The sequence below is a fragment of the Phyllostomus hastatus genome, unplaced genomic scaffold, assembly GCF_019186645.2.
Source record: "Phyllostomus hastatus isolate PE091 unplaced genomic scaffold, TTU_PhHast_1.1 phas_contig_34, whole genome shotgun sequence".
In the NCBI taxonomy this organism is placed as follows: domain Eukaryota; kingdom Metazoa; phylum Chordata; class Mammalia; order Chiroptera; family Phyllostomidae; genus Phyllostomus; species Phyllostomus hastatus.
The window spans coordinates 12497199-12516320 of NW_025333857.1; the positions used below are offsets into that span (position 1 = coordinate 12497199).

The window sequence follows — 19122 nt, forward strand, 5'->3', positions numbered from 1 at the left end:
ACTTCCTGGCCCCAGACTTGTACCGATCTGGGCCTGTTGGGAACTGAGCTGCACAGCAGGAGGTGAGCTTGAATGTAATGCCCTTGAATTACCCCAAAGCCATCCGCCCCACCTGTACCCATGGAAAAATTGTCTTCTACGAAAACCACCCCTGGTGCCAAAACGGTTGGGAACTGCGACCCCAAAGCAACTACTATCTTTACTTCTGAGGGCAGAGCTTAGTTTGCTTGTCTCATACAATATTATTTGTATACAGCTTCTTTCACTTACATTTCATTGCATGTAGTTATAGGTCTGTTCATTCTTCTTGCTATGTAATATCCTCAATCTTTTATTTTGAAATATTTTAAGCCCAAGAAAATTTGAAAAACTAGTGCAATGAACATCCAAATACCCTTTACCAAGAACATGAAAGAATACTATTACTGTATTTTGTTGTGTATAATGTGCACTTTTTGCCCAAATTTTTTAGGGAAAAATAAGGATGCACATTATACATGGGTAGTGATTCTGTATCTACGTGTTTTTAATTATTTTATTTATTTGTGTATGCATTAAAAGCATAACTCTAGAGAGCAATATTGATATCTGATTGTAAAATAATACCCTGGAATATGACACGTGGTTTTGTTTCTAAATATAAATAAATAAGTAATTGAATTAAAAATTAAAACGTAAGGTTTTTTCCTGAAAGTTTGGGCCAAAACTGTGGGTGTGCATTATACATAGCAAAATACAGTACATATTTCTATTTTATAGATGAGGGAACTAAGGCAAATAGAATTAGGTAACCAGCCTAGGTCATGCCTCTGGAATCTAGTCAGCCTGGCTCCTGCTAAGTCAGTCATAAAACTGTAGATAAGTCCTGTGACTTTTCTGAGGCTGTTTCTTCATTGTTAAGATGGAGTGATAACCCCCTTTTCATTGAGTTTCCAGGCTGTCGTGAGGTTCAAACCTGAGGAACATGTGAAAATGTTTTGTGAAGAGTAAAAAGTGGTGGTACTCAAAAGAGGTACTGTTAAAAGTGCAGGTTCACCTGGGCTTCACCACCTAGATCCTGATTCAGTACACCTGGGATAGAAAACAAACTGTTTAACAAGTGTGTAAAGGAGCCATGGACAAAGTGAAATGGGTGTGGGATTGAGGGTAGGAGGTGGAGGGTGGGGGGGTGGTGAGAGTGGTGGGGGAAAAATGAAGACAACTGTACATGAACAATAAAAAAATAAACCAACAACAACAAAAAAACATGCTAGGTGATTCTGATGGACTAGTTCCCCTACCAAACTATGAAAAAACACTTCTGTAAAACAATGGTTCTCTAAAGAGTATTAAAATAACCTGGAGGATACAGGTATTATTCTTGCCACTAGCTTTACCTTCTCACACAGACTCAGGAAGACAAGAGTTGCACGTGCCTAATTTGGTGCTTCATCTTCTGTGAGATTAGAGAATCTCTCTTCAATATTAGTTCCTGGAGCCCTCTTCTTAACAGATGTAAGTAATAGGAAAACAAAAGGAAGTTGCTTATCCTTAAAGAGGACAATGACTCACAGGTTTTTTGTTTTTTTTTAAGGGGAAAGATGGAGGTATTTGTAGGCCAAAGGGCAAGTCTTCTATTGCAAAATAAGGTCAGATTAGTGAAAAGTAAAAAAAAAAAAAATCATTACTCAAAATTCAGCACATTCCTGTGTCATAGAGCAGAAGTTAATGATAGACACACCAAATACCTGCTTAGAGCACCAACAAAGCCAGCAGGCCAAAAACAAAAGAAAAAAAGTAATTTGATTGCTTAAAGCATTGAGGCTGTCAACGTGGGTGGGGGGAACATTTCCGGGCTTCCTAACATTTACAGTTTAGCATTGTATTTTATCTTGAATTACATGGGGCGGGGGGGGCGGGGGGGGCGGGGGGGGCGCGGCGTGTGGTGTGGTGTGGAGAAATGCCGTAACTGTTTTTCCTTGCTGAGGGCTTGTAGATTGTGGATGTATTCAGTCTTGCGTAAGGGACACATTTTTAATGATTCAGTTTGGATCTTTAAATATGATAAACAGTATTCAGGTGCATGCAACGTAAGTTAAGTAACTGAGGAGAATGCCTTTGTGGCCTTTTCACAAGGACACACAAAACAGGTGCCCCGCCTGGGCGCCTCCCCTAGCTCGGCGTTCTGGAGGTGGAGGACCTGTCGACCACCTCCAGTTCCAGGGAGACACCCGAGAGGCCGAGGCCCGCGGCCCTGTCATCTGGAGATTCCTCCGCCACTCATTCGGGGAGAAGTCCACTGAACACCTACCCAGCTCCGGGCGGTTGCTCAGCCTGTTTGCTAAAAAAAATCAGGTCAAAGTTGAGAATTCTACACAAGAAAACAAAAACAAGAACTGCGACTCAGATGTTGGTTTGTTTCTTCTAAAATAAATTAACGCACAGCCCACGACTTTTTTTAAAAAAATTAGTCATCTCGCGTAATAAGCATAGGCAGCTTTCAGCCTGAAGTGTATCGCTGAGAAAAAAAGGGGGTACCGACACAAGGTATTCAGGGTCCCTTTCAGTCATTCCGATTCAACTTTAAAATAGGAATATGTATGAAGAATAGACTTCAAAGTCAAAAGAGCAGTGAAACAAATCTCTATAGGTCCGCCATCCGGTTAGAATTTTACAAAACTTTACAAGTAAAGTAAGTCTAGAATCATTGTTTCCATTTTTAAGAACAGTTTTATTTTGAGGACTAATGGTTTTGAGCGATTCCACACCGCCGTTTGCAGAAACCCCAGAGCCAGCCCAGGCGCCGGCCTCATTTTTGCCACAGGCTTCCCAGGGTCCCAAACTCAGGCAGAACCCCCAAGTCAGGCAGAACGAGCTTCCCCCACACAACACGTCGCGACTCGGGGAAGGCGTCAAGGGCAACTTTCGGCCTTGAGCGCAGGGTGTTCCGGGTCCCAGCGGCTGTCACGTGTTGCGAGGGGCGGGGCGGGCCGGAGTATAAAGGCAGGTCCGGCGGCCCTGCTCTTTGAACGCCGTAGGTGTTTCTGGGGTCGGGCGTTCGGGACTCGCCGGATCTTCGCCTCTGGGTTGCCGTGGGTCGGTGAGTACGCGCCCTCTCTGTGCCCAGCGAGCTGGCCCGGGACCCCCGCCGGGCTCTGGGCTGGACGGCGTAGGGTGGAGGCCGGTGGGGTGTGCCCGTCTCAGAGCCCTGATGGGAAGGGGCGGTCCTGGGCCTGCGCCTTCGACACTTGCATTTGGTAGTTGAGTCTTCTTTTCTGCATGCTGCTCTAGCGCCGTTGTAGCTTCTTGGCTTGGTTGTGGGGTAACATTTTTCATTTGTCCCGAAAGAACATGATTTAAAAGCAAATGCGTTAGAATATCGTCTTAACGCAGAATTTTATGGGGTACACAGTGACAGCAGAGCAATCGATGCTAGCGCCTGACTTCCCCTTCGGCGCCGTTGTTACTCATTTCTTGTAAAGTGGGACCTTTGGTGGCCAGTGAACTGATTGGCCCAAAAGTACTGGGCCTCGGCCTGTGCTGGTTCTTGTTAACTTCCCAGCTCTGTTGCTGAGCAGGGAGGCAATTTTGTGATGGTGTGGGTCCTTGGGAGCACGAAATCTGCATTTAAAGCCGTCCTGAAATGAAATGATTCTCAATTCCCGGGAGCACCTCCTTCCTTCTATGCTTAATCACCGTTAAACTAGTTTCTTTGACAAGGAAGAAATAAGCCCCTCCCCACCCCTTCCCCCCAATGTGCTCCAACTAGGTTATCCCGACTGTTCAAGATGTCTTCTGCTTGAAATCTCTCTTTAGTTTTAACATGGATTTTAAGTTGGTTAGCATTTTTGTGAACGGATGTTCCCCTTCAAAAGGCATTTCTAATATCCTGGTGAAGAAACAAGACAAAAGTATCAGCAACTCTGCTTTTCCCTGCAGTCTGTTTTCTCTTCAAAGTTTACACAGGAGCTATGAAACTTTGCCCGAGGTGTTTGTCCATGGGAGAGGTCTCAGAGCTGGAGAGTGAGGAAAAGTGCAGAAGACTACACTTACATCATCTTGAATTTTAATCTACTTGAAATTAGTATTTGCTCAGGTTGGGGAATGAATCTGGAAGTCTTATTCTAGTGTTCTGAAATAAATTTCTCTTCCACAGCTTTCTTTCTCCACGAAGAAAAATGGTATCTGCTGCAGTTGATCCACAGCCGGTATGAATTTTAAATAGCTGTTTCTTCATTCTTTTCCCTCCCCAAGTGTTTTGAGAAGTTAATTCCCTCTCCTTCATGGTTGCAGAGTGTGGTGACTAGGGTCGCCAACCTACCCTTAGTAAGCTCCACATATGACCTCGTCTCCTCGGCTTATGTTACCACAAAGGATCAGTATCCTTACTTGAAGTCTGTGTGTGAGATGGCGGAGAAGGGTGTGAAGACCATCACATCGGTGGCTGTGATGAGCGCTCTGCCCATCATCCAGAAGCTAGAGCCACAAAGTGAGTTCTGATTCCCTGTCAAGATTTAAATCAAGGGACCTGTTGGGAGTGAGCCTGGAACTGGTTTGAATATGGTGAATGCCAGCCTAGTGCCCTGAGCACACAGCAGCAGCATCAGGGTATTTTCAGCCTCTCCTGAGGCACATACTGCCTTTGTCTAGAAACTGCTGGGTAGCCCTCGTTGTTATAGAAGGCCTGCTTCATAGCAATGGTAGATATTCATGATAACTTCTTAGAAATCCTCCTTGGGTGTTTCTATGTTGGCAGCTGAGGTCACAAGGAGAGGCGGTGTATAAACTGAAATTGACTTCTTTGGGACCACACAGTGTACATGAACTGCTTTAAAAATAAATGATAACATCTTATAGAAATATAATTAACACACCATACAATTCACACACTTAATGTGTATAAGTCACTCATTTTTTAAAAGTATATTCAGAGCTGTGCAGGTATTGCCACAATCAATTTTAAAACATTATTATCACCCTAAAAAGGAACATCATACCAGTTTCTGTTTGGATGATGAGAAAGTTCTGGGAATGAGATGGGTGATAGTTGCACAACATATGAGTACTTCATTCCCTTTTACTGTGGAATAATATCCCATTGTGTAGTTAGATCATATTTAACTTATTTACTCATCAGTTGATTGACATTTGGGTGCTTTATGGTGATAACAATAATGAGTGATACTGTGAACATTTGTGTATAAGTTTTTGTGTGAACACATGTTCTAAGTTCTTGGGTATATACTAGGAGTGGAATTGCTCGGTCCTATAATTACTGTTTCAGCTTTTGAGGAATTACTAGACTGTTTTCCAAAGTGGCTTATCATTTTACATTCCCACTAGCAGTGTATCAAGGTTTTCTATCTGAGCCCTTTTGAATGAAGGTTTAAATCAATCCCCCAAATGGTTAAGTCAAGGACTTTCTAGAGTAAAAGGAACCTTTAGAGAGTAGTTTTCTAGCTCTGCTACTTCCCAGATAAATTTAGGACTAGTGCTTGGCTTGGTCATCATTAGGGGGAAGCTGGACTAAAATCTAGGCCTTGTTAGGGAGATCCAGGCCTTGTTAGGGTGCTGTTAGCATAACCATTTTCTGTTGCCACATATTGACTTAAGTTTTGGTAGGGGATGAACTAGCAGGGAAATGCTAATTTTGAGAGTTCTCAGATACCTTATTCCCTGAATGGGGGTTCAGGTTAAACCTGGCTTCTCTTCCCTTTAAGTTTAGGAGCCAGTAGATGAGGAAGAAGCTTCTTAGCCAGCTTCCTACCTGGCTTGTCCCTCCTTCTGCCTATTGTACCCCCATCTCCTTATTTCCTTGTCAGAAGAAAGTTGCCAGCAACCTGCTTAGCCTCTTCTGTCTGAGCCTGAGAAACTAGGCAATGCACAGTGTGATAAATGAAGGTCAGCATTCTTGCTGCTTTTTATAACTAAATATTTAAGGGATGATAATATGTATTCATCCTATACCTACACTGTTAACATTTTCCCCATTTGTGATTCTTCTAGTTGCTATTGCCAATACCTATGCCTGTATGGGACTGGACAGGATTGAGGAGAAACTGCCTATTCTGAATCAGCCAACAAATCAGGTGAGCTTGGGACAAGAAGGCTGAGGCTTCCCATCTCACATATTTTCATGTTCTGTCTGTTTAGCCTAGCTGGTTCTCATGTGGTGTTTGGTAAATGCAGAGATAGTATATAGGACCTTTCTGACTTGGTGTCTGCAAGCACATCCAGTAAGATGAAGGAACAGACATGTCTGCCTGTAACATCTTGATAGATTTTATATGTTTACCTCATTTGCTATTCCAACAACCATTGAATGGTGGCAGGTATGGCAGATGTACCTGATGAGGCTCATCAGTTCTTGGAGACTTGCCCAAGACCTAAAGCTAGAGAGCGAAAGGGACTGATTCCTTTTTTAACTCTTTAACTATGCTGCCTTAGTTAAGATTTTCAATATGTATTTATGCCCTTGCTTCTCTCAAGCCAAGTGATCTATTTTTCTACTTGTAGGTTGTTGCCAATGCCAAAGGTGCTATGACTGAGGCAAAATATGCTGTGACGACGACTGTGACTGGGGCCAAGGATTCTGTGGCCAGCACGATCACTGGGGTGATGGACAAGACCAAGGGAGCGGTGACTGGCAGTGTGGAGAAGACCAAGTCTGTGGTCAACGACAGCATTAACACAGTCATGGGGAGTCGGATGATGCAGCTGGTGAGCAGTGGAGTAGAAAATGCGCTCACCACATCAGAGTTGCTGGTAGACCAGTACCTCCCTCTCACTGAGGAAGAACTAGGTAAGTGGATTTTTGTATTGAAATAATGTTGCATATCTTAAGTCAATGTTTTAAATTATATACCAAAAATTCACCTTTTTCATACTAAATAGCAGTTTAGCCATCATCTCAGCCATCATCTCAGTTGAGTGTTGAAATATTTCCATCACCCTAAAAGATCATTCGTGCCTGAATATCCATTATCTCCCTCAGACAACCACTAACCTTTGTCTTCATTGATTTCCTTTCTTAAAGCAATCTTAAGTTTCACATTGAATTGTACATAGTAAGTATTGAAATTTTAGTAGAAATTAGCCTAGAGAAATCTTTTCTATAAATAGTCTTTAATGGGGTGCTTTGCAGAATCACTGAACATTTAGTGGCTACTATATGCCTGGTGCTGTATTGTTGCCCAAGAAGCTTACTCTAGTGGGATGAGATGTGTATAGATAAACCTATACAATGCAATTATAAGTTCTGGGTAGTCAAGTCCAGCAGTAGACATGAGCTGTCTTGGGAAAATGACTATAATTGCTAGGTGGGTTAACAAAGTCAACAAAATCAAGATCCAGTTTAGAGTCTAGGCCTTGTCACTTATAGCTTTGATCCCTTATGATTTTTGTTCCTTCTTTTCTAATTTCAGAAAAAGAAGCAAAAAAAGTTGAAGGATTTGATTCTGTTCAGAAGCCAAGTTATTATATTAGGCTGGGATCTCTGTCTACCAAGCTCCGCTCACGTGCCTACCAGCAGGCTCTCAGCAGGGTGAAAGAAGCAAAGCAAAAAAGCCAAGAGACCATTTCTCAGCTCCATTCCACTGTTAAACTGGTGAGTAAAAGGTCATTCAGAGATATCTGAAGTGAGTTCATTTATCTCAAGGGATGAAAGTAAATGTAATCATGAGATTCAAGAATTTTTAATTTTAACTTATGAACAACCCAACAGAAAAATGGGTGAAGAGTATACAGACAACTCACAGAAAAGGAAGTATAAATAGCTGAAATGAAGTGTTGTTAATCTTACTCTGAGGGGTCAAATTACAATGACCCTCTCTTCCTAACACACTGGCAAAGTGTGATACTGTGGGCAATGATATAGAGAAAGAGGTGTACTTGTGGACTTCTGGAGGATTTGAGGGATGGTTCTAGGGAAATTATAAACATACCTATGCCTCTGCACTTTCAGAAATTTTTCCCACAGGTATGTATATTTGTTTAAAGTTGCAAAAGACTATAAACAATGCATGCCAACTAATATGCAACTAATTAAATTGTTATATCACAAGAGACTATTATTGTGTGACTGTTAAAAATTGCCAAATTACAGAACAGTATGTACTGTACTGCCATTCTTGGAAGGGAAAATGGGCAGCTGCCACAGGGAAGAGGAAATTTGAATTCTTCCTCTTTTGTATTTTTTCCTTATATTTTACGCTGGAAGTAAATTGGAGGTAAATTGGGAAACAATGGTTTATAGTTAAATAAATAGAGGCAGCAAAGAACCATAATTACTTGATAATAAATAACAATGATGGCAGGGATTGCTGTCCTTCAACTCTTATGGATATTCTTGGTTTTTTATGTTGTGTGATTTTCATCATAGATCTAAGAACAGGCTGACACGAATGTCTGACCAGTTCCTTTCTGTTATTTCAATGTGCCGTAGATTGAATTTGCCAGGGAGAATGTGCACAGTGCCAACCAGAGAATTCAAGATGCTCAGGACAAGCTCTATCTGTCCTGGGTGGAGTGGAAGAGAAGTGTTGGCTACGATGATACCGATGAGTCCCACTGTGCTGAGGTAAGACAAATAGGATGCAGTCACCCATGGCAGTTTCTGAAGAGGTTCTACCAGACATTTACTTCAATGTTCTCATTATTCCTCTTAGAATACTCTTCTCCAGCAAAAGTTCAAACAGAAAAGCAAAGTTATGTGACAGAAAAGCCAAACGGTGCAGTAACTTTGATAACCTACAGATATGCATATTGCCCCTAAGGTATACAGCTAAATGAGAAACATGGGCCTTGCCTTCAGTACAGACTAATGGCGAATACAGGCATTTTTACTGTTGTGTTTTTTGACAGCATGAAACAGGGGCTCTGAGACTGTATAGGAAAAGTACCTAACTTAGTCTTGGAGTGAGGGTGGGTGAATCAGGTGACTTCCAGGAAGAGGTGTGTTAAGCTGGGCCTGAATGGGAGAATAAACTAGGTGAAAGGGCAGTAAGGGGACTAATGTTCCACATAGAATAGCATGTTGTAGTCCTCAAAACTGGTTCTTTAGGTTCCAGAAGCTAGTATGCATATCTGTGAAATGCGAATAAAGATACTGCTGCTACGCCCAGGATTGTGATGAGGATTTTAAAAAGTTGAATAATCCAAATATGTGGTGAACACATAACTAGTATACTGTAATTGAATTAATTCATGCATAGCGTTGTTGGGTTCACTGCTAATTTTAAATTTGTTTTATTTTTAGCACATTGAGTCACGTACTCTTGCTATTGCCCGAAACCTGACTCAGCAGCTGCAGACCACGTGCTCTTCTCTCCTGTCCAACATCCAAGGGTTACCGCAAAATATCCAAGATCAGGCCAGTCACTTGGGGGTGATGGCTGGAGACATCTACTCAGTGTTTCGCAATGCTGCGTCCTTTAAAGAAGTGTCTGATGGCTTCCTCACTTCTAGCAAGGGACAGCTGCAGAAAATGAAAGAGTCTTTAGATGATGTGATGGATTATCTTGTTAACAACACACCCCTCAACTGGCTGGTAGGTCCCTTTTATCCTCAGATAACAGAGTCTCAGAAAACTCAGGACCGAGGTGCAGAGAAGGGCACAACCAGCCAGAAGGGCCATCAACCTGTGTGCAAAACACATTAATCCTGACCCTGTCAGCAGTGCATGGTGTAGCCAGCCAGATGACACTTACTGTTATATTAAAATTAACCCACTAGACAACTTTGTATTGGGGAAACAGCTAGCTAGAAAAAGGTCCCTTCATTATAGTCATTTCCAACTGGATTAAGATCTTTTCAAGTTTCTGGCATTAGCAGATGAGCTCTTTTGCTTACCTGGCTGGTACGAAAAGAATGATAGACAGATCAGGGCCTAGTCAGAGGTCACAAAAACTTCATTGCATTTATGGTCTCATTCTGTTGCCACTGTTGCTGTCTGTTTGCATTGAATAAAAACACCTTCATGTGGGCTGTTGTGTGAAGTGGATCTGCTCCAGTTTGGTCTGAGCAGGCCTCATCACTGGTTTGTCACATGCTGCATTCTTATACAATTTTAGGGCTTTTTGTTTATTTTGTTTTCTTACAGGAATACTCCCGTGAGTTCAATAAAATTCACTACAGAATAGATCTGTTTTATGCTATGTGTTCCACGTGCTTTGTGTGTTGCTTTCTTTGAGCTGCTTGGCCTGCATGACAGGGTTGTTAATAGACACACATGAATTCCAATGGCTTACTAAAGGGAATTTGGCACTATAGTAACATTGGAAGACTAATGTCACAAAAGGAATGTGTGATGATGGATTTTAAACAAGTGAAAAGCTAATGTGCATATAAGGATTTTACTGGGTGACAGTTGCCTTCATTTGCCCATTTAATGGACCCCTTGAGAAGGTTTTTAAGCAAGTAGAAGGACCTCCTCATGACTGATTGCCATGCTGAAAAGGAACCAAAACTGAAAGTAGGCAAGTGAGTGACTGCACCAGTCTCACATACAGGCAGCAGGCATTTCTCAACAATGGGCCATTTAAACTGTGACCCCTGGAGTGAGATAGTTTAACATCCAGTTTCAGCTGGATTAACTGTCACTAACTTTCCAAGAAAGTCACTAACAGTTGTTGGTAAGAAAGGTTCAGGGTGTCCAACCTTTTGGTGTCTCTGGGCCACAATGGAAGAAGTTGTCTTGGGCCACACACTAAATACATTGTGACATGTAATCACAAAAAAAAATCTCAAGTAAATTTACAATTTAGTGTTGGGTCACATTCATAGCCATCCTGGGCTGCATGTGGTCCATGGGCTACAGGTTGGACACCCCCTTAGAAGATCCCATGAGAGTAATTAGAAGTAAAAAGACTTTGGACCTCTGTAGAAAAGGGCTCATCTTACCTCCTTCGTAGGGTGTTCAGACTTTTAGTCCCTTCAATGTTGATCAGTTACTTAGGAAATACAAATCTTATAAAAAAGCTGCAGGATGCTAAACTTTCCAAAAAAGTCAGAATTTGTGAGTTAGAACTACAGGCCCCTGCCTGTCCTTACTATAAAGTAGCAGGGCTGCCCTTAAACAGAACCGAAGTCGAAGTCAAATTTGTCTCTTTCTATCCTGTTTCCCCTCTTCCCGTGAAAACAAGCAGCACAAAACTTTACATGCCCTGGTGTGAGTGAGTCTATCAAAATTGAGTTATAAAGCTACATTTTTTTTCCCTTGAGGTAATGCCAGAAATCAGTAAACAGGTGAATTGAGTTGAAGGGTAGGGTCTCAGACTCTTGAAGCTAAGGAGCTTCTGGTTTCTGGGAAGATGGGACTGTCATGATTTATGGGCTTCAGGAATAGACCCTATCCATTCACTTACCTGCCTGACCCCAGTGACTGGCATTTTCTAGAGTCTCTAAATTTTATTTTAGTTTAAATTGAACACGACCTTGCCCCTCTTTGCCTCAAAACTCCAAGGCTGGCATTTTGTGGTTTAGTCTAATTGGTTGAAAAATTCCTATGCTATAGCTTTCTTATCTGAACATAATTTTTTTGCGTTTTCCCATCATACAAGTTATAGTGCCAACTGAATTGCTTGTGAAAAGGAGACATTTCAAAGCTGTTCTTTATGAGCAAGACAATATGAAGGAGACCTCTTAGCTTCTAGAAGAATACCACTAGCTCTTGCCTTTTGCCATGAGCTATGCACACTTGTGGTTTTGGCTTTGTGTCTGAAGTCTGACTGTGCCTCAGCATATTTCATCCTATTGTCAACATGTCTCAAAATTTCTGGTGTTCTTGCATCTTAAACTTTATTGTATAAACTGGCAGTTTTAGTTTAATAGACTTTTCCCCAAGGAGGGCAATTCTTTTGAGGGGAAAAAAGCTAGGCCTAGCACAGTAACTATGGCAGATTTTAAAAGATTTAGCAGCATGAAGCCTGTCATGGTGTGCCTGAATGTTCAAGGATGTGGTTTCCTTTTCATGTAATAACAGTATGGGCTTAATGGTTTATTCTAGATGGAAAAAAAGGAACATTTATATCGTAACCTTAGTTTTCCATTTGTGATAAAATTAGTGATGCATCAACAGATGGAAGTGAAGTGTCTGAGGATGGGCTGTCTTTTTCTGTTTTTGCATGAGTGACAAGGGGACACCATCTATGGGACAGTGGCATGTAATTAATTTGCTAGTTCAGGTGTGAGCATATATTCTAAGATCATGACTAGTAAAATATTTTCACTTTGTTAAGCCATTATAGGTATTGGAAAACTAAAAACATTAAAAGGGAAAAAACTAAAATTTGTTTTGCCTGAGATACCTATTTTAGAGTATCATTTAGGTCATGGAGGTGGGAGTGAGGGAATGAGGAACAAGGAGCAGGGTAGATATTTGTGTGAATATCTATCAGGTGTGGAGGGATGGAAAGGAGGGCCTCTTGTCAGCTTCATGACTTGGACTGGGGCTTCATGGACTTGGACTGGGTCAGCTGGGCCTTGTCCTGATCCAGTTTCAGGAGTGACCCAGCACTGAGACCTACATGGGTGTCAGTCTTGTGAAACGTCCCTGCTGTATAAGCCAAAGTTTTTATAGCTTGTGCTAATGTATTTATAGCTTGTATTTTTTAAAAAAAGATTTTATTTATTTATTTATTTAGAGAGGGAGAAATATTGAGACATTGATGTGTGAGAGATATATCGATTCGTTGTCTCTCACATGCCCCCAACTGGGGACCTGGCCTACAAACCCAGGAATGTGCCCTGACTGGGAATCAAACCTTAGTGACCCTTTGGTTCACAGGCTGGCACTTAATCCACTGAGCCACACCAGCCAGGGCTATAGCTTGTATCTGAAAGGACAACACCTTCATGCTATAGGTGTTGCTATAGTCCACATTCCCAACTGTTATCCTATAATATTTCCACAGTAACCATTTGGTAAGGAAAAGATACTGAATCATCCCACTGTTGAGTATCTTTAAGTTTCAAGACTGACCTGTAGCAGCCCACTTCATTTGAATGATGGAGACCCTGGAAAGGTAATAGCATCAAACTGTTCAAAGAGAAGAATAAGTGTCTTCAGGCTTAAGGTCAACATAAGCCAAAGATATGTTTTATGGTGTCTTCCCTGTTCTCCTTGCTTACCTTTTGAGATTCTGATGCCACTGTCCCATGTGTTAGAAGTTACTGATTCCTGGAAGAAATGGTGTCAACTGGACCCTCACTGGGATAGGCCGAGTTCATATTTCTGGGGCTGGTGAGGGATGAAGCCTTCTTGATCCACCATCCAGCTGAGGCTGAGCTCAGCTGAGAGGCAGGGGCAGAGTACTCAGGTAGAAAAGGCTGAAAAGGAAAATCACATCCTCAATTGGTGCCAAGGTGGTGAGAAGCAGGCAGCTTACTGAGTCTGAAATAGTTGAATAGTACAATACATCTTTACTTAAGATTTTCAGTAAGATGAGTAACTGAAATGATAGGAAGGCCACATGAAAGGCAGATGTCTGGAGGAGGTGGGACAGAGTTGCTTGGGATTCTTTCATGCTTAATTTGCTTAAATGGGGCTTTCAGATTAGAGAGAAATGGATTATAATGAAAGGCTTTGAATCTCACAGGGGAGACTAGTGTTGATGTAGAATGGACCTTTTGTTATCTGTCTTGGTACTGTTTTTATGAAAGTGCTATTTGAGAGAGCCATATAAAAGATATTAAAATCATGTCATAATATGTACCTTTTGAGCTAACACTGACAAAATCTATTAATAATTGGTGTACTTATTGGTTAGAGACAATGTGAATATGTAGGTAGTTACATTATTATATGTACTGCATTAAAAATGATTTGATTCAATACTTGAGTTCCTAATAGTATAAGGCATGAACTCTGCCCTGCTGAGAATGTAAACGCCAGAAACTGTCCTCAAGAGACTTATTGAAGTCTTAGGGGGAAGCTTGTTGGTGAATATTCAGGTAATATACTGGTATTATTTGTCCATCACCTTTAATGGTCCTGGGTTGCTAATTTTTTAATTTCCTACCTTTATTACAAAATTAACCTGCAAAATATGACATCTCAACATAAGTTTGTATGGAGCAACAATTTGAATTTAAGTTTTATTGACTGAAGTGAAAGAGAACACTAACTTAAGTTTTATCTAAGAAAATAGTAAAGAGTGTTATTGACATTTTACAAAAGTGATGAACAGATTAAATTGACTTCTGTGTAAGTATCAGGGATGAAAAACGGTTACTATTTAAATTGTTTTGATTTCTCTTAAATATATACTTAGGAGTGGAATTGCTCGTGGGTTATACGGTCACTCTATGTTTATCTGAGGAACTGCCAGACTGTTTTCCAAAGTGGCTGCAGCATTTACATTCCCACCACCAGGGTATGAAGGTTCTGATTTCTTTGTATCTTTACCAACACTTGTTATTTAACTTTGTGATTCTAGCTAACCATTTAAATTATAAATGAATAAGTGTTGATGTTGAATAGTGTGAATCAAGCACTCTTTCTTTTTCATTGTCTACTCTATATAGGTTAGAGTAAAGGAAAACTCAGCTAAGGAGGTAGCTAATGTATCTATCAGATTGACTCCCTTATATAAAGTGGCCCAAGTAAGCTCTCAGCATGGATAAAACCACATCATCTTTACCTGCCCTTTCTGTCTATGCCAGGAATTAACTGGGAAGACTGATAAAATGCAGATTCCTGGGTTCTACCACCTGAGAACCTGTTTAGTAGGTCTGGAGGTACTACCAGGCATCTGCACTTTTAAAAAGCAATATCTCCCACTCCCCACTTGCCCCCCCAAAAAATCATCCTAGTGATTCTACTGCAGGTGATCCACTACCCACACTTTGAGAAGCAAAGGAAATAGGAAACAAATGATATTAACTTGAAACAAAAATAAGGATAGGTTACCTGTAGTCCCTTCTCTTCAAACAAGACCCTCAGTGTGAGTTCCATAAATTTCTTATTTTAAGAAAAACTACTGGTGATGTATCTGCTTAATGGAATCAAATACAAAGGAATTAGCATTGACTAGAGTTGAATGTTGTACAATGGGTACCAAGAATCACTTTAATTTTGTTGTGATAAGTGCCATCCTGTTCCATAGGCTCAAAGTTCTAACGACTTCCACTGCTTCTTCTTAGTTGAGGACAAAACATTGGTACAAGAGGGTCTTCCTACTATAGGGCATGGGGTGTGCCCCACTCAAGCTGTATCCAATTGTTCAGGTAAAGGGTAAAGAGAGTAAAGCAGAACCAAGGTGCTACAGACCCTGTAACTTGCAAGCACATAATCAAGCTGAACATGAACCTATTTTGGATGGAAAGAGAATTCTGTTAGACTCTCAATAGGGTTGGTCTTACGTATTTGGTATTAGAGCTAATCATTACCTCTTGCATTATCCTTTTATGGCCCTCTACATAGGAATTACTTTTATACAAACAAGCTAAAATTTTAGATTTTCTTTTCATTTCATTATTTCTTCAATAATTGTTCTCTACTTCAGAATAAATCAATTGTCCTGATTCTGTGTCATGTTTACCAGCATTGCATGCACACTTACCTTTACTAGTTAATTAAATTCCCACAGATGGTGTTTTTATTTCGGTAGTAGCCTCTCCTATCCAGGACCCCAGGCCACCACTAGCCTTCCTTTATGCAAATTAGAAAATGGTGCCTTATCCTCAGCATGTGAAAGTTGTAACAAATATGCGAATCAGTGAAATCTGTGACAGGAAAGGTACATGCTGTGGTTGTCTGGTGAGCAACCTGCAAATGTACACAGCGTCCAGGGAACCCTAGCATGGTCACTTGGTTTTCTTGAAAAGACTGTGCTGCTGCTTTCTTATCCTTTTCAGGGAGGGACTATGGTTATCTCATGAGTTTCAAAGTAAGCATCAGATCCAGAGTTTGGCCTCCATCACTGACAGGCATTCACAGCTCTTAGAGACTTTTATACTCCTTTGATACTCTTCAGGACACTGAAAAAGAGATTTATTTTATAAATCTGTGAAATGAATTCTGCCACATTTCTAAAAGCTCCGTGAAGGTTGTCAGGTACAACCACTACATTTTCAACTCACCATTGAAAACTTGATGGACTGTGGCTACCTCCTAGCTTCTGGGTCCTCTCCCAGTTCCTTCACAGCCCTGATTCATATGGTCCTCCTAAATCACCTCAGGGACTAGAGTTACTTTTTGAGATGGTGGTGGTGATGGAAACTTTTCTCCTAAAACTTGGAGTGTGAAATTTCCAACTTTTGCAAAGGACTCTGTTTTAGGCCTATAGGAGACTTTGAAAGTTTGTGTGTGGTGCTTTTTAAAGGACTAATGAGAAAAGCTACTGTTTGTTGAGCACCTTTTATAAGCTGGGTTCATACTACCTTTATTCTTCACCTGCAACCCAATCAAGTGGTATTTTCCTCACTTGACAGGTGAGGAAAGAAGTAGAAAAGAGATTCGTGGCAGGGTGGGGATTTGGCACAGTGTCCTATTGCTGTCAAAATGTGTGTGTTTTTTCTGTTCTAGCATTCTAGTCCTTTGCTAGAAGAAAGCTGTAGCTTGTTTTCTTGTTTGGGGCCTAGAAAATCCATCTGCCTATATCTTCTTGTGTTGTAACTTCCTGGTCCATTTTTACATTTATTAAAAACAAATAAAGTGATACTGGATGTTAAAGTATACACTAACTAGGAATAGTTCAGGATAGAAAGCTAAGCACAGTATGCTTTTAACCTAAAAAGTATAAAATTTCAAGTGTTGAGTTGTCTGGCTGATGCTCTGAGTCCTTTTGTATAAATATTGCTGTTTTTTTGTGGATGTCAGGTTGTATATTATCTTTGCAAAGTGAGTATTTATGAGTAGTTTTAGAATGCAGTTTGATCTCCCCAAACTGAAAGCCTCAGGAACAAAAGGTGGAAGTTTGTGCCTCAAACCAGGAAGTTCTCTGAGCACCTGGTTCTTAGGGAAAAGTGCAATGAAGGCCACAAACAGTCAGGTGAGGGGGCCCAATGACCAACTAAGATTTTTCTTGTTTGTTATTTTAAACAATATTTTAAGAAATTGTTGTGAAATATGCATACTGTCAAATTTACCATTCCAGCCATTTTTACTTAAGTGTACAATTCAGTGGCATTAAATATGTTCACAGTGTTGCACAATCATCACCACTGTTCATTCCCAGATCTTTATCCTGATCCCAACCAATAAACTCTCTACCCATCAAACAATAACTTCTCATTTTCCCCTCCCCTTCTGTTTTTTGATGGATTTTTTTTTTTTAGTTTCTTTTGTCTCTATTAAGTAAACAGGTAATTTTTTCCATTAGCTAGCAAGGTTCCACCCTTTAGTAATTTATTATGCCTTACTAATTTTCTGCTTCTAATATGCTTTTGGCTAAGAAACATTACTTAGCTTGTCAAAATTGTATGTAAAGTAATAATTAATAGAACTTCTTATCCCTAAAAGCCTTTTCAATGAAGAGAAGAGCTATGACTTTGATGGCTATTTCGACTAGTAAAAGACCTTTTGCTTCCTAGACACTTCCTAGACACAGTTCCTAGACACTTCCCAAAGGGTTTACATTATTGGAAGTCAGGCTTATGAAAAAGTGGAGCATTGTTTGTTTGTTTGTTTTATAACTATTCTAGGAAAGAGAGGAAGGAGGGAGGGAAGGAGAAAAGTAGGAAGATTGAATTCATTCTAATCAGAAGTTCTGTTATTTCATTCATTCAACCCAATAGCTATTATGCATTGTTGTTTTTAAGAGAATAATAAATTAATAGAAAAATAACCAGAAATGCCTTATATCTTGTGTTTTCCAAAAAGCTTTCATTTACTATGTCCACCACTAGTCAGACTAGTACCTTTAAAAGAGAATTTTCCTTAGTGCTTTTATGATATGAGTGAATTTGGGGAGTAAGGGTATAAAACACCTTGTCAGAAGGCACAGCTATAGACAAAGTAAGGTTCACCCACATGCAGCAAGTAATGTCTCCATGAGCTCACCTGAAACTTCCAGCTTACTTTATCAGTGTTTGTTTTAATATCTGAGATTCTTCTTTTACAGGTATTTGACTTCACTGCCATAGACCTGACATCTGAGACTGATGAAATTCCAGATATTATAGCTTTGGAAGAAGAGGATGGATCAGATCATTCACATGCTAATAACCCTGAGTCCACTCAGGGTGAAATGTTGAAAAACTAACAAGAAAACAGTTCTTTGGCTGAATACAAAATTTGTGTCACATTAAACTCCATATTTGCTCATATATTATTCTTGTGGCTTTGGGGATTAGTCTATTTTTAATACAATCTTTCAAAGTTTAATCATTGAAATGCCTATAATAAAATTGGTCTATATAATCTTGAATCATTGTGCAGGATTCATTTCTGCTTCTTCTGGTAACAGAACCTTCCTGTCTTTTGCAGGGAAGGATGTCTCAGTTCGCATGCTGGTCAAGGTTCTATTGCTTTCCTCTAGCCTAGGGGTGGGTGTATGACTAGAAAGAGATAAACTGGGAGGAGGCATATCATGATGGGTAAAGGCTTTGACTCTGCGGTCTAATCTTGGCTCTGCAACTTACTAGCTGTGTGACCATAAACAAGTTACTTAATTTCTGTGTACCTCAATTTCCTCATCTATAAAATGGGGATAATAGTAGGTTTATCATGAAGAATCAATTAATTAACATTTGTAAAAACCTTAGGGCAATACCTGACACAGAGCAGCATTACCAAAGTATTAGTTAAATAAATTAATGGTCAACCCAGTAATGATAAGCATCCCTAGTGTCCAGATTGTAATTTTGAGATACTTTTTCTCACTAAAAGAAATTAGGTCTTTATGGAGAAATCACTGATTCTGGGTCTGAGGAAATGTACAAAATGAGCTTTGAACTTCTGGTTATTCCTGATAACAAGGAAGCTAACTTGAAGAGGTTCCCATTGACCAAGATGGGCAATTTTGAACTTCAGTAATGATAATATAGTTTCAATAAATTAAACTCCATCAAATGTGAGCCCCATCAAATATTCAAATACATCATTACATATATAAGAAATCTAATTGGTCACCTTCAGAAGATGATAGTAAACTAATTCTTTATCTTGAAAATTGGTAAATAAAGGGAAAGAATTTAGCCTTC

The 19122-nt window shown here is 40.2% G+C and overlaps 1 protein-coding gene across 3 annotated transcripts; it reads left to right on the forward strand.

The window, feature by feature from the left end:
* The first annotated feature begins 2958 nt into the window (after positions 1-2958).
* On the forward strand, positions 2959-18347 carry PLIN2 (perilipin 2). 3 transcript variants are annotated; one of them, XM_045840209.1, is made up of 10 exons: positions 2959-3079; positions 4136-4187; positions 4273-4468; positions 5986-6068; positions 6496-6781; positions 7404-7585; positions 8423-8557; positions 9236-9526; positions 14250-14351; positions 18042-18347. In XM_045840209.1, the coding sequence occupies exons 2-10, from the start codon at positions 4158-4160 to the stop codon at positions 18180-18182; spliced, it is 1446 nt and encodes a 481-aa protein (XP_045696165.1). In that variant the 5' UTR covers positions 2959-3079; positions 4136-4157; the 3' UTR covers positions 18183-18347. The 3 variants fall into 3 exon arrangements, with proteins under 3 accessions (XP_045696165.1, XP_045696167.1, XP_045696166.1); XM_045840210.1 differs by lacking the exon at positions 14250-14351 and having other exon boundaries at positions 2962-3079; XM_045840211.1 differs by lacking the exons at positions 14250-14351; positions 18042-18347 and having other exon boundaries at positions 2961-3079; positions 9236-10119.
* Positions 18348-19122: the final 775 nt, after the last annotated feature.